The sequence below is a fragment of the Notolabrus celidotus genome, chromosome 21 (genome assembly GCF_009762535.1).
Source record: "Notolabrus celidotus isolate fNotCel1 chromosome 21, fNotCel1.pri, whole genome shotgun sequence".
In the NCBI taxonomy this organism is placed as follows: domain Eukaryota; kingdom Metazoa; phylum Chordata; class Actinopteri; order Labriformes; family Labridae; genus Notolabrus; species Notolabrus celidotus.
Window position 1 is genome coordinate 15,619,537 of NC_048292.1, and position 16,549 is coordinate 15,636,085.

The following is a 16,549-nucleotide window of genomic DNA, read 5'->3' on the forward strand; positions in this document are numbered from 1 at the left end:
AATAATACAGTACAGAATCAATGAATCCTCCCACTAACATCACTGAAACTTTATAAATACTTCTTGTCTCATAAAACAGTGATATCATTGCTCCACAGAGCTTTAACCTTGCTGACAGCACACCAACAAAAGTCAAATCAAAACATTATCAGGCAACATGTGCATAAAATTAATCTGCAAGCAAGACAACAGACGCACACCGGCTCAGAGACAGAAACAGATTTTACAAACTGACATCAACGTTTTCTGGATGGCTGTTCAGGTGTGTTTGGTTCAGGTGTGCACGGTTCAGATGTGTACAGTTCAGGTGTGCACGGTTCATGTGTGTGTTCATGTTTCTGTACAGCAGAGAGGAAGGCAGTCCACTCTTACAGAAAGGTCCTGTAAAAAACGAGTATTTACAGAGTAAGGACCAGAACCAGGACTGCTCCAATCCACAAAGACTGATCGGCTGAATCAGTCAGATTCACATGCAGAGGAACATCAGACACACATGGATACACACTGATCCATCACACAAACACACACACAAACACACACACACACACACTCACTCTCTCTCTCTCACACACACACACACAGACAGGGACAATGAGCATGCTCAAAGAGTTCCTCTTTTTAAAACCTGTCCTTCAGGAGCAGCTAATTAAAGGAAAAGTTCGTCATTTTGATAAGAACGTCTGTTTCTTTTAGTCGTGATTTTTTTGTTCAATAAATCACCCTCATCATGTTGGCTCTGGTTTGAAATACTTAGTAGTGAATATTTGTATTATTATATTTATAAATTAACATGTTCAGATATATTCAAATGGAAAATGTCCAATCAAAATAAGTAACTTGATAAAGAATAAAAGATACAAATTTAAAAAAATACAATAACAAATAGTACAATTCTTATTAAATAATTGAATTAAATAAAATAAATTAATATAAATAAGTCAAATAATTAGAAAAATATAAAATGTCGAATTCCACCAATAAAAATAAATGTATTGTGAATTTAATTTTTAATTTTATTTGTTGGCCTGAACCTGTTTCAAATTTAACCAATTATATTTTAGATTCATTATAATGTTTACAATACATACTGATATCAATAGTCAGTTTATTTCCCTAGCATCTTGGATTCAGTTGTTGGTGTCGGACAGTATTTGAAGACTTGAGGCAGAGTGTGGATCAGATATGTGTGGAAAAATATCCTGCTGCCGGATTTAACAGGTACAGTAAAAGAACAATCCGTCACCTGATTTATGTTTTATGCCAAAAACAATCCGCCTGAGCCTCTCGTAGGTCTTTTTCTCTCATAACTGAGAGCTTTCAGTTTAAATCTATTGAATAGAAAAGCCAGTAACTCACAGATTGGAAGACGATTATCTGAGATGTAGTATTTCACACCTGATGTGAAAGTTTAATTTTGGGTTTTGGGGTTCTTGGCTTCAGGATCGATCGGTAACCAGCTTGATAACAGTTTGAATAGTCAGAAGGTTGATGAAATAAGCTTCCATCCTTTGTGCTAAGCTAGGCCTGACACTCTTACATAGTTGACAGTGATGTTCCCAAAATGTCGCACGTTTCCTTTGAGCTGCCTCCAGAATAAAGAAATCTACATTAGCATCAACTACCTCTAGATTTTAAGACATCAAATTTAGACAGGACTGAAAAAGAAAAGAAGAAGAGTTAAATTTGTCTCAGACAGAGATCAGTCATGTGCTATGTCCCTCTGCTCTCAGATGTTTGACTGCTGGAATAAAACCTCTCCGAGGGGGCTAAAGAAAAATCCTCGGGATGCTAGCTGAGTTTATGAACGCTCCCTCTCAAAGAGGTTTGAACTGTCCAAGCTAAGTTGTCACTCCCATCCTGGATTTGTGGTCGAAACCCCGCCCTCTGAGTCTGTTGTGGTGCAAGGGCTGTTGACCCCTAACCCCTGATACCTGACCCCCCCGTCGTCCACCTGGGAGGGTGGAGTTTCTGTGTTGGAGCTGGATGGCGCTTTCTACAGTGCGGACACCCGCACGATGTTAGCTTGGAGGTAATTGGTAGAGCTGGCAGAATCGTCTCCTTCGGGGGTGGTGCCGGGTGGTGTGGGCATGCTGATGACGGCGGCGGTGAGGTAGGACTCTTCACAGTTCAGAGGGACTGTCTCCACGATTTTGGCATTCAAGCTGGATCGACTGGAGCGACTAGTGAGAGAGGAGACAGAAGAGACTCAGCATGCTTTTTGGAGAGGGGAAGTTTGTCAGGAAGATGTCTTAAGGATGTACTGACCCACAGAAACTGATGCCTGATGCCATAGAATCTAATCTGCATTGTTATCTGTAATCCAAATTAACCATAAGGATACAAGAGGTGGCAGAGTAACCAGAGCTTCATCAGTGATGGTTTGTGACTCATGGGTCTCAGACAGAAACAGGAGACGGCTTGTTTCCCAGCTGTCCATGTTTAGGAGAAAGTTCCCAGAGCTCCCAGACCTCCCACAGCCTCCCACACAGCTGGACATATTCTGGATTCCTGCTCTCTGACTGTACATGGGAATACACTGTCACATGATCTCTGGGGCCATGTGTTTATGTACAGTAGGAGAGTGTGTGGCTCATTCTGCTGCTGTGTAAGACAGTGCTTAATATCTCAGAGTTTTCTCAGGTTGAAGCTGAATCTCTCGCTATTGAACTAAAAGTTTACAACAAAGGTTTAAGTAAAAAATATAAAGCTTTTGTGTTTTCCTTTGTACCATGTCCAATAATTTCCCTGATTGGTTGTCTAGTTATGGATACTGAACTCAAATACCTGGGGATCTACCTAACGAACACCTTACTTAAATTCATTAAATACTTGAAACCTTCACAAAGACCTCTAAACATTCCCAAAAGACTGGCTTTATCTTCAAGGACTCTTTGAACATCTTTCAGGACCTTCATCCTCTGCACCATGACAACCCTTTCTAAAGGACCTCTGCAGCCCTCACAGTGATCCTCAGAACTCTACAGATTTGTATAATGATAGTTCAGGATGTTTACAGTGGGGTTAAATGAGGTACCAATCAGTATGCATGCAGTGAATGTATTAGATAGTGCATTGGTTTTTCAAACTGAGACAAGTGTCCTGGTCATCATATGGATGTTCCCATGTTGCTGCAGGACACGGCTCAGCCCCTGCATTGGTTTTTCTGCAGCGTACCTTGAACATGATCTCAGAACCCATTGGGTATCGTCTGACAGGGGCATGGCCTCTTTGGGCAACAGCTACATTTTGAGGCCTTTGGTTGTAAGCTGGAGTTGTTCCACATTTCTTGAATCTTCATGCAGATTTATATATATGCAGGTATCTATTTATAGTTATGGGATAGCCCAAAGGTTCTTTGGATTGCATAACAGCTGGTGCAACACAAACACCAAGAATAATTTCCTGCATCTACAGATACTGCATTCATATGCTGATAATCTGTGGATTACGTAAGACTACAGATGATCAAAAGATTCTGGGGTGCAATTTCAAAAGAACTGAGTGGCATTTTCTGGACCTGCATTAAACTAAGGCCTATTCATTCTCGGCTTCCCCTCCAAATCAGTTGCATTAACACGACCACATTTCAAACTGTGTGACAAACTGCTGTTGTAGGCTAGAAAAGGTATTTTAATAAACTGGATTAAAGTTAAACCGCCAACTTTTACGCTATGGTATCAAGAGTTATTTAGGGTCCTTCCTCACGAAAGGATCGGTGTGGTTCTGAGGGGCAATGAGAGGCACTTCATTGACATGTTGTCTCCTGTGTTCAGTTATTTACCTAAAGATCTAAAATGGTCGGTATAGCTTAGCTAGCTTTGCCTTTTTTTTTTTTATCAGGTATTATATTTGCTTGTACTTGGTGTGCAAAAACGTATTTAATGGCAATATGCATGACATCAACCTGTGGGGGGGAGTTATCTGGTGGCTGGGTTTTCCTTGTTTGGAATGTACAGTATGATATGGTGGCAGTATGTTATTTTATTTTATTTATATATGTATTTTATTTTATTCTATTTAAAATGACTACAGATGTGCTGATTGGGAAAATCAGAGCTGATTCTGATACCAATATTTCAAATGACAATTTAGCTGATTGGCGATTTCAAAACCAATGTTTTTTATTAACTCTTCGTGTCTGATTTGAGCTCTGAGATTTGATGTGTTAAAATAGTTGCTAGCAGTCACCCCCCTGAAATACCACTGGAACATGTCTTACAACTCTATCCAATGAAACCTTTCCTCTCTGAATCAGCAGCCATGTTGTACCCTGTAGCCTATACGTGCCTGTCAGCATAAAAAACATGCAACACAACAAGATAAACATCTGCTGCTGACATCAGCCCTCTTCATGTTGTGAGTCTGCAACGGCACCGAAACAAGGCTGTGCTGTCATCACGCCTTTGTACTTTCATATTGATCCCACAGCGTCTCAGTAATGGTGTCCCAGTGTGTGATTTCACAATGTGTAACGGTGGAACAGCAGGAGAAGTAAGCACACAGCAGGAGTTCCACTTATACACACACAGCACTGTTCCACCCTGTTTGCTCTGTCAGCTCACAGTCGGCAGGTTTTCATGGCCGCTTTTTGCTATTCTGATTAAAATCTTCTTGATTGATGATGCTGTGTCTTCTGTTTACATGTGGTTTAATCTAATCCCATTTGGTGTTTCATGCTTGAGGCGCCGGTTGTACCCTCAGTAGCATGACAAAAAAGCAGCACAGCTAACGTGAAGCTCGCCAACGTGACATCATAGCAGTGCTACAAGAGGATGGAGGTCGAGCACCTTGCCTTGTAGCTTTTGCCGTCGTCTTGTTTTTAATGAAGCAGCTTGAAACTAGCGTGTTGTTACTATTAAGAGGAATGCAGAGGAGAAGGTTGTCTCATAGCTGACAACCTTGTTAGAAGGATCATTGTTACTTTATTTTTGCTCATCAAGACGATCAACAAAGTGTAATTCCTTTAAAACGTCCAAAAGACCTTTCTGGAGTCCCTGAGCTCCCTTGTCTTGTAGGTTCCTCCGAGTCACTGCTGTAGATGGCGCCCCAGACTCCAGCTGCTATGGATACACCAGACTTCAACTACTACTATCTGTCTCATCAATATCATCTCTCTCTCTCTCTCTCTCTCTCTCTCTCTCTCTCTCTCTCTCTCTCTCTCTCTCTCTCTCTCTATCTCTCTCCTCTCTATCCCTCTTTCCAACCCCAACAAGGTCGACACAGATGGCTGTGTAACATGAGTCTGGTTCTGTTCAAGGTTTCTGCCTGTTAAAAAGAAGTTTCATGAGATAAGACTGGATCTTATCCTGTCTTGATGTTGGGTCTTTGTCAATAATATAACTTATGACCCGTTTCCACTACACAGTTCCAGTCCTACTCGACTCAACTCTACTCGGTTTGGGTGACTTTTCCACCAGCCCGAGTACCGACTCACGGTGAGCGGTGATCCGTTCATCGGCCACTAGACCCAAAAAAGTCTGAACCTCATCAACGGACCACCGAGAAACTTTGCGTGCAGACATTGTACAGTACTGATGTCAATTTTTTGATTCCTGTGTTGGGAATCGCGCTCATGACTCTTCGGTGACGACATCCTCTCACCGATCAGTGGCTGGCAGTCTGTCGATATCACCTTTTAGTATCAGCTCAGCTCGCTTAGAACCAGAGCAGGTACAAAAAACTGGTATCTGACACGAGGTACGGCGCCCGTGGAAATGCAACACAAACCAAGTAGAGTCGAGTCAAGTTGAGTAGAGTAGGGCTAAGATGGGCCGGTGGAAAAGGGCTAATAGTGTGGTCTAACCTGCTCTGTAAAAGTGTCTTGAGATAACACTTGTTGTGTTTGGCGCTGTATAAATAAATATTGATTGATTGATAATATCTGCACCATCTCTCCCAGTATATCTGGTAGATCTTTGAGTGAAACTGAGTGAACCTTATTTCAATCATTGGTTTTGCTTCCTTTACAGAAACATGATCAGACTGCATAAATGTTTGTTGAACTGAGATGTAAACATATCAACAGCTTTAAAAGACAGCGGTCCATGTGTCCTACCTGTTGGTGAATGGTCTCTCTCTGATCTGGATGGTGCTCAGCTCCTGGATGCTGCCCTGCAGACCCACAGACATGTTGGAGTTGGGGACGTTGAAGGTCTTCCTCTTCTTGCGACTGCAGCAGGAGGTGAAGCCGTGAGGTGAGGAAGAGGAGATGGAGGAGGAGCGAGACACCTGTTTCAGCAGAGTCACCTCCTTGCAGCTCGACTCGTACGTCTTCTCATCCACAAACTCGTGATTCTGTGGACAGATACAGAGGCATGATGTTAGAGGACATCAGGGTGAAACGTGTTTGATGACGGTTTAAGAGATGATAGTTTTGGACATGTGTCTTTGTGTGTGTTTGTACTCACCGTGGTCTTCTCCAAACAGTTCAGAAGGTGATGATGGTGCACCTCAAAGTTGGGGTTGGCCTTACACACCAGCGCCTGTCCTGCTTCCTTTGACGCCTTCAGGGCACAAACACAAATCACAAGACCACAAAGTGAGCCCTTCATTGGACAAGCCAGTTCACCACCCAGAACCACAGCACAAAGACGAGGAGTCCCACTGCAGCCCTCGGGGACAGGGCTAACGTTCTCACCTTCTTCTTCCGACACCCTGCTGTAAGAACATTTCCTCTGTCCAGTTTTCTACCCACAACCCCCTCCTGGTTCAGAGTTAGTTAGAAAGCGATGGGTTGCTCACTGGTTCAAAATAAGACCACTGAAAGCAGCCGTTTAGCATCTGTATCACTGCCTCTCTGAGTGTGTTATTGCCTGTTTTGAATTGAGCCTCATTTAAACCAAGAGAGCCACCGCACTCACACTGCTCAGGGTTCGGACTGAGTGTGACTCAGATGGACGGGCTGAGGGACTGATAACAAAGCAGTTTGACATCTCGGGAGGTATGCTGGTTGCCTGTCTCTCCCAGAATCAGAGAGTGAGAACTGGTTGGATTTCTTTTAGGTACCAAACCTGTACCTTACCCTCAATATGAAAACATCAGAGGCTCACCAATGCCAGTTATGGACCTTACTCCTGAGAAGCCCAAATAAGGCACTCTAAGTCTCTAACCCTTTGTGACCTCTAACAAACTGACAGACCTCAGTCCTGGCTTCATTTGGGAATTCAAGAACCTCACACCCTGGAACCTGATCAGAAAAGACAAACTTAATCCTGGAAGCCATGATCCTGGGTCATTTGTTCACCAGCAAAAGCCAAGCGCATTATTCTTGGGACTCCAAGGGGAGCAATGCACCTCTAAACTGAAGACACTAAGGTGACCATTCTTTGACCAAACCCCTTTGAACCATAAATAAGACCTTGAACCTTACATCAGGGGTCTTAAAGGGGATGGTAAATCCTGCTGCTAGGAGCCCAACTGCACTTGACCTAACCCCAAACCTTTGACCTCAGAAGGAGTCACAAACCTTCCATCTTAGAACCCCCCCTTATTTGAACCCCAAAGGATGTCCTGAAAATTGTTCCTGGGATCATTATAAGAAGTGACACAGCTTACTCCTGGGTACCCTGAAGGAAGTGATTTTCCCAAATCCCAAGTACCAGAATTAAAGGCAAGCTCATCATCCTTTAGTCCTCCAAATTAAGTAGCACACCTTACACTTGGATACTGAAGAAGAGTCTCAATTCAGCTGGCTTTGGACCTCTAGAGAAGGTCAGTCATGACCATACTCCTTTGAATCCTTTAGGTAGTCTTGGACCTTGTTGCTTGGGACATTCAAGGGACTTGCACATCCCTTTCTGGGGTGCCCGTCTACTGTTAATTCACCCTTAAGTTTTGGACTTCCTGACTAGGACACCACAGAATGAGAATTACCTCCCACCTATCCTTACCCTAACAAAGGGACCTTTAACAAGTCATAAGCCTTTGAAGCAACCCAAAGGTACTGACTCTTCCTCCTTAAGGCCTTTGGCTCTGACAGATGTGCCATGTCTCATTCCTGAACAATGTGCAATGCCTAAACTGGGACACTTTACAAAGTGCAAAACTTCTATCTGGGGACACTAAAAGAAGTGGTTGTCCTCTGCCATCAGACCCTTAAGGTACCTCCCAGAAACCCCAAGAGAATTTGCAAGATCTTGTTGCTTGGGACTCCATAATCCATGCTTATTTGCAGAGACAGGCTCACCTGGAGCTAGCTCTAACATCTGGCTCGGCTTGACATTTACCTACAACACTCTTTCTTTCAGATTTGTCTCCTGACTCTGGGTAGGATATCAACAAGCTATTTTCTCAAAATGTCAGACCGCTCCTGTAAAGGTCAGTCTATTCGAGCAGCCGACCCCTCTGCGTCACACTGACCCCGCCCCTTTGCATGCTGCTTGGCTGGCTTATTCACATGCTGAGCAGCCGTACTTCATTCCTCTACAACTTGATGGAACCAAAGGCGCATTGTGGTGATGTTATGAGCAGCGCAGGCCAGTCAGTCAGCTGCCGAGCCACACGAGAGGACAAATCAAAATGCACAGAAATCAAAACTAAACACAGAAGAAGAAGGGGAAGAAGAAGAAGACACCGCTGAGACGATGAGTTGAAATGTGGATTGAGTGCTTCAGACCAAGCTGCTCCTGTTATTGAAGTCCTGCAGCCTGTTTTACCAGTGTCATTGTTTTGTTTCACCACAGAGACGTAAGGTTCACCTTAACAAGTAGACCGTAACGTCCAGACTTGTTAGAGCCATATGTGTGTCAATATTATGTGTGGACTGTTTGTGTGTTTCATGCACTTGTGTGGACACTAGGTGGCGGGTGTGTCAAACCAGGTGTTAGAAAGCATATAGGGAAGAAGACCCAATCAGTGGCAGGTGAGCTGCCTACCGGGTAGCAAACAGTTTTTGACCGTCTCGAACGTCTCGATCGTCTCGAACGTCTCGTTCCGTCTTGTTACGTCATTGTCATCGTATTGTCTACAATAGACGTAAGCCTGTAATTCTACAAGTTCGATTAGATGCAAGTGTGGATTGATCGGCTGTGCGTATATTGTGTGTCTAATAAACCCGTTGATGTCAATGCACGAGCAGACTTCATTCATTCATCCTGACGAGGAGGACGCGTCAACTGAGTCCCGGTAAAGCAGCCCCTCAGTGGCTTATAGGTGTTTGTTTCGTTTGGCGAAAGCAAGCCACTACAAGACTAATCACAACATTTTCGCAGATATGACGTTTACACTTCCAGCAGCCAATCAGAGGAAAGCACCAATTTCTATGCAGGGGTTGTAACTAGGGATGACCACAATTAATCGATTATTGATTAATTGATTGTTAAGAAATTACTCGAAACACACATTTTTGTTATCAATTTTTCGTCACGTGGAACAAACATCATGTGGTCTCATATTACACTCATCTATCAGGGAGGTATTTTAAGTTTAAAGCATGTTTCGATGTGAATCAGCTGTTAAAGGTGTTGCACACAGCGGAAACGCTCAGCTGGCGGCTGCGGCTGTGCATCAGGTCTCCACGTGCGCTTTTTTAAAGAGGATCAATACGCAACTGCTGCCAACAACGACACGGACACAAAGGTTGACAGCTTTAAACAGGACACTTCCACCTTTGGATACGAAGGCAACAGACAGGTGGGAAATTCAGGTACGCTATGTTTGCAGACCAGCAACATCAGATCCGTCTGAGCTTTTCTGCAGCTGGACTGATAGTGACCCGGTTGCGCTCCCGGCTGACTCCTGACTGAATGCACATGTTTATTTTTCTCAATAAGAACGAGTAGACAGAAAACTGGACACTGTGAGTCTGAAGTACTGTTCTGTTAGCAGTCTCAGCCTTCACTTTATAAGATTATGTCCGCGTAGAATATTTTTATGAGCCTGATCGTTGATATTCTGCATGTCAAACATGTGCCCGTATTCAATACAGTCAGTGATATGCATTTTGTTGCTGTAGAAAATACAATTTAGGGGAAAACAACGTATTTGGCATTGTTTTTGACGTAAGAATAATAGTGGGTTTTTTAATCAATTAATCGATAATTGATCGTTAACATTTCCAAAAATCGATCACGGAAAATACTTTAAATGTACATCCCTAGTTGTAACATTGTTATCTTTTGTGCTTAATCGTCTCTGAACTGACCAACAGATTAAACAAACTTCCGCCAACTGCTGCTAAAGTCGCAGAACAAAAAAAAAGGTACCTAAGTCTTGATAAAGTGTCTCAGTAAGGTGATAACTATAGCCTAAATCCTTAACCTACGGTGTGTGTGTGTGTGTGTGTTATAGCAGTGACATCGTGTGGTAAAATTATCAACTAAAACATAGGTTAAAACTCAGGAGAGCAAATCTTGGTCATCATATTTTTCAAAAGGATTTGATCTCTTATATAACTAGATAACTAGTAGCCAAAGTAATCTAGCTGGGAGAACCCTCTGTATCTTCTCATCCTCCAAATCATCCCACCTTTCAAAACGACGCGCCATGGCAACCGGTATACTCTACGGAAGACTTTACACCTACTAGGAGCCAACTGTAAGAATTAAGTCGTAACTTAGGCTGAAGTTGGAACTATCTCAGCTGGTGCAACGCACAAAACGTTAGTAGAGTGTAAACTCCATCCTAAATGAGAAATTGTGTTCAAACTAGGCCACGTAGTGAGTTATGGTGATGGAATAACTGAAGAAAGAGCAACACTGACAGAAAGGAATGGGCATAAAGAAATTATGAAGTCACACACACTCTAAAATTAGAAAGCTCACCAGTAATACTTCCTGTACACACCACAACAAGAAACTGTGAGTGTAATCTTTGAGAGTTTCATGAATCTTCAAGGTTACATAAGATGCTCACTGATCTAGACACAGGACCAAGACAGCTGGAACAATCTGGAGCTTCAGCTCTGATCAGGTCAACACTGTGACCATTTTACAGTACCAGTACCAAACTTTTTAGTTGAGTATATTATGTAAAATAATTGACTTCGGAGAGGAAAGTTTTACTGCTGAGCCAGACAGAAAAATGAGAACAAAAAGTCATGGTGGAAACAAACTGAATAAAAACAGAGTAAAAGCAGCATGAGGAGTCAAGAAAACATTTTTCTCCAGTTCACATGGAGCATTCAGCATGCAGCAGCCTGCAGCAGCCTGCAGCAGGCTCTGTCACAGCTCAGCAAAGAGAAAGAAAATTCAGCAAAGAAAGAAGAAATAAAAAAAACACCAGCACCACCCGACGACGGCTGCTTCTCCGTGGTTTACCTCCTCATCGAGGTCAATCGGCAGCTGGCTGCATTTGAACTGCAAATAAGCGCTAGCCCCTCCGCTCTTCTTAGCGTGAATTCTAGCAAGCCTGGTTTTCTGTTTGTGGACACATACACATCCATTTAGCCCGTCCAGTAATGTGTGTTTGAGTAGTGTGTGTGTGTTTGTCTGTGAATTTGACTGAATATTGAAGGTTTTATAAATGTAATACTGAGGTTTGACATTTTTGGTAGAAGAAAAGGGGCTCTGAAAAGCTTAAGAGGTTGTAGTGACAATCAGGTAATAATGAAGCAAAAATATGCAACTAGTAACCAACATGGTAACCAAGATACTTAGTTGTCAGAACAAAAAACTGACTCATGTGAACAGGATACTCACGTGTGTTAAAAGATAACATAATACTTATTTGAACAAGATATAAACTTCTGTTTACAAGACACTAATTTGTCTAAACAAGGTTGTATGTTTAACCAGATTATTTTTTAAATGTGACAATTACTTGTGTTAACAGGATACTGACTCATGTGAATAAGATACTAACTTTTGGCAACAAAATTACATGGCCAACTAGATTATGATCTATTTAACCCTCTTGTTATGTTAGTTTCTCTGGAACAGCAATAATGTTCCTGGGTCATTTTGACCCGGGGCATATTCAATTATCCAAAAGTGTCAAAACAACCAAAAATCCCAATACACATTTTTTAAATCTAATTTTTAACTCCATTACTAACCATTTAAATCAATATTTAGTCCATTGGTGTTCTGTAATTCTCACAGATCATGGTTCAAAGAGGATAACTCACTTGTTGTTTAATTAAATTTGTAGGGGCCATAACGTTGATTTTCTATCTTATTCGTTAACCATGATTATTTCCTTTTTTTATTGCTTACTTCATTTCCGGTTTGGGGTTCATGGGTGTGGTTTACCTTTTATCTACCTGTTCAGTTGGGGGTGGGGCACACACATAGAGGGTGAGTGGGGTTGAGTATTTTTTGTTGACCGCCACCGCCACCGTCATCGTCATTTTCATTGTTTGTTTCGAACTTTTTTGATATTGATTTATTTTGAGTGTTTGATAATAAATAGTAAACATACTTTGAACTTTGATTTTGATTTAATGGCAAGACGCGTCGCAAGCACAACCCCATTTAGTCTCTGCGGCACCTTACAAACTGAGCCGCTTCAAAATTAATGTTAAAACTTTTTTTATGTACATTGGAAAGACCTAAATATAGACACAATAGTTTTACATGACAGATTTTTGTTTATTTTATTTTGAATTATTATTTTTTTTTTTATAAAGTGATGTTGATAAATTGACACGGCACCTCTTCTGTCACAAGCTGCCCAGATTTTTATGCTGCATTTAGCTGGTTTGGAAGGCATATATTACCTAAAGTAGACTTTTAAAAGGGTCAATTTGACCCGCAACATAACAGGAGGGTTAAAGATAATTAAAGATAACAAGTGCAACAAGATGTAAACTTATCTTAACAGGATACTTATTCATGTTAACAAAATACTTTTGTGTACAAGCTAGTCGCTTGTTGCAACAAGATGAACAAGCATGTGAACAAGATACTAAAGTGTGTGATAAAATAATATTGTAAACAAAAAACTAACTTCTGTAAACAAAACAGCAGCTTCTGTGATCAAGATACTTTCTTGAGCATACAGCATCGTCATTTTTGAACAAGATACTATTGTGTTTAAAAAAATAGTAACATTGTGAGCAAGGAACTAACTATTGTAAACAAGATACTATCTTCCAAAAGGTAAGAAGATACTAATTTGTTTGAACAAGATTAAAAGTTCAACAAGATACTGACCCATGTGAATAAGATACTAATTTTTGTCAACAAGATTATATGGCCAACTAGATTATAATCTATTTAAAGATAATTAAAGATAACAAGGGCAACAATATGTAAACTTGTGTTAACAGGATACTAAAGTGTGTTAATAAGATACTTATGTTATGAACAAGATACCTATGTGAGGGTAAAAACGACATTGTAAACAAGAATCTGACTTCACCATTTTCTGTGAACAAGATACTTTCTTGAGAAAACAGGATTGACATTTTTGAACAAGATACTAATGTGTTAAACAGTAACATTGGAAGCAAGGAATTAACTTTTGTAAACAAGATACTATCTTTCAAAAGTTAACAAGATACTAATTTGTGTGAACAAGATTGAACGTTCAACACTTGTGGCAACAATATATGAGCAACAAAATGCTTACTTGCAAGAACAATGTACATTTTGTCACACTAAAATAAGAAACATGTGATTACTGTATTTTTGTGAATGCAGTTTTACAGTGCGTGTCTCTGAGTTCGCTGGTGATCACATCAGCAGCAGACCGTGATTCAGCTGTAACTGTCCCACATCTTGTTTCTCTCTGTGGGATAAACAAAGATCTCCAACACAACCAATAAAGGGTTGATGTTTTGAGGAAGCAGATCTGCACTCAGCTTCCTCTCTGCCTTCCTCTCCTCTCTCCTGTGGATTATTAACGGGCTAACACTTCTACATGAAGACACAAGTACAAACACAGCTGTGGTCAGATACATGTCTGTGTTTGTGTCTCTTTAAACATATTTTCTTACTCCTGATGATCTCTGCAGTAAACCCTCAGAGACAGCAGCACATTAATAATTAACATAAACACAGTGTGTACAGTCTGTTCACACCTGGTTAGCTTCACCTGTCAGGAGAGCTGAACAGACAGACCTGACTCCTCTCACTGTTAGTCCCTCAGTCTCTCATTTCAGTCCACACTGCTGTAGACTCAGCTAATTTAAAGAGACAGTCCCTCTCTTTTTCCTCTGTTAATGACATGAAGTTTGTGTTTCATAAAGAGTGTGTGTGTTCACCTTCTGGGCCCGTCTCTTCTCGGCTCTCTGGCTCTGGTGGTAGATCCGGCTGAAGTTGGACACGATGACAGGAACGGGCAGGGCGATGACGAGCACGCCGCTCAGAGAGCACACAGAGCCGACGATCTTCCCCATGATGGTCTTTGGAACCATGTCGCCATATCTGACAGAGAGAGAAAGAGAAGGAGGGATTAGATTAGACTACTTAGGTACATTAACATTCACAAAGTGACATCCAAGATCAGAGCTCGACCCCAGGACAACACCAAAAACCACAATAACATCCAGATCATCACGAGAGGCTTAACCAGCATGAAGCTTATAAAGAGAAAATTAAATGTGGACAACTCCAAAGTAAAAAAAAAAATTAAGGGATTAAAAATAAAATGCAAAGTTTCTAGAGTTTACAGTGTATGAAGATGAGCACAGAGTTTTATATTTCCTCCTGCAGAGTGATGATCTGTCCGTGATTCTGCAGATTTAAACAGATGAGTTTTGCATACAGTCTGTCTCAGAGATATTAAAGTTCAGTTTGAGCTGCTGACACTAACTTTGTGCTCAGATTAAACACTCTGTTTAACTTTCCAGACAATCAGCAGAACTCTGAAGCTGACTCAGCATTTTTCTGAATGAAGCTGCAGTTCAGTCTGTGCCCACAGGGAGGAGCCAGAGATCTGCTCTGACTTATTTTCCTGCTGTGAATTTAAATATGCTCCTCGCTGTGTTCAGACTGAGTTTAAAGATACACATCAAGATACAGCAGAGAGAAACTTTAACATAAATCTTCCTCTGACAGTGTCTGTGACTGCTGCTCCGCTCCGACCTCCTCTACACATCTTCCTCTCCGTTTCTGACAGCCGAAGATGCTGTCAGCACTTCTATTTTACCCAAATCAGCGGCGAAAATGAGAATGAATAAATTAAAGTTTCTGTTCCGTGTGAGTCTGAACTGTGTGTCAGTGACAGATCTCCTCGTCTCCTCCCACAGACCTTCAAAGTAAGTCACAGCCAGTCACAGCCTGTGTGTATATGTGTGTGTGTGTGTGTGTGTGTGTGTGTGTGTGTGTGTGTGTGTGTGTGTGTGTGTGTGCTCATTAATACACCTCTCACACACATTGGTTGTGTTTGTGTCTTTATGAGGACCTGCTGTTTGATCATTGATCTCTGTGTAGAAGGTTTTGTTGTCTGTGTGATTCAGCTCTGACACACACCTCTCGCTCACACACAATCGACTGCAGAACTTACTTTGAACATAGTTATTTGTTCAAACTCGAACTTGTAACTTTGTTTCTGAATTACAGGTTATAACCTAGCGGCAACCCTTGGTTTCAAAATATGAAGCCCATGCGGAAGTGTTATAAACTGCAATTCATCAAGAATCCACTTGAGGCTGGCTGCAGAAACACCAGAAACCACATAGACACCAATTCAAATAAGACGATCTTTGCAGCATTAATAAACATGTTTACAGCCTGGTTCAAAATACGGCTAGGCCCTACATAGCTAATTTCTCTATTGGCACCAAGCGGCAAACTCCGGTCTCAAACGATGAAGCCCATGCGGAAGTGTTATAAACTGCAATACATCGAAAATCCGCTTGAGACTGGCTGCAGAAACACCGGAAACCACATAGATATGAATGGGAAAAAGACGATCTTTGCAGCATTAATAAACATGTTTACAGCCTGGTTCAAAAAATGGCTTGGCCCTGCAACGCTAATCTCTCTAATGGCACACACTGTACGGGGGGTGAATTTTTTTCTAACGTGACGGTTCAGAAGATATTAAGATTATGAGTTTTGCCCAAATAAGGACATGACTGACGTGACTCCCGGTCGGGAACACACAGCCATTGGCTAAGAGGCTCACACTACGTCACACTCTGCCTGGTTGAGTTCCGCATTACCAATATGGCTGCTGCCGTCGATTGGCTTCAAAACAGCTCTCAGGAACATATGGGTGACGACACGGATACTACGTCCATATTTTATACAGTCTGTGATTGGCACACACTGTATTTGGGGTGACATTTTTTTCTAACGCAACGGTTCAGAAGATATTAAGATTACGAGGTTTTGCCCAAATAAGGACATGACTGACTTGATTGACAGGCGGGAACACATAGCTTGTTGTTGTTCCGATGTTAGATCGATATTGAGTTGTTTTGATGTTGTATTGTTGATGCTGTGTTAATAATAATAATAATAATAATAATTCATTTTATTTATAGGCACCTTCCGGACACCCAAGGACACCTTACAACATACCAATAATAAAAGCAACAATCAACAGTAAATAAATAAATACATTAAAATAAAGAATACAAAACTAGAAAAATGAAAGGGGGGAGGGGAAGTCATTCCAGTCCCAAAGAGACAGATAAGAGTGCCTATGCTTGGTGGAAAAG

The 16,549-nt window shown here is 41.5% G+C and overlaps 1 protein-coding gene across 1 annotated transcript in view; it reads right to left on the reverse strand.

The window, feature by feature from the left end:
• Positions 1-1,012: 1,012 nt before the first annotated feature.
• The window catches only part of kcnd2 (potassium voltage-gated channel, Shal-related subfamily, member 2), a 105,392-nt gene continuing 89,855 nt past the window's right edge, over positions 1,013-16,549 (reverse strand). Inside the window, exons 2-5 of the mRNA XM_034674152.1 lie at positions 14,144-14,306; positions 6,408-6,503; positions 6,056-6,294; positions 1,013-2,180 (exon numbers count right to left, since the gene is read on the reverse strand). Coding sequence (XP_034530043.1) covers positions 1,994-2,180; positions 6,056-6,294; positions 6,408-6,503; positions 14,144-14,306 — 685 coding nt within the window. The 3' untranslated portion in view covers positions 1,013-1,993. The remainder of the gene's footprint in view (positions 2,181-6,055; positions 6,295-6,407; positions 6,504-14,143; positions 14,307-16,549) is intronic.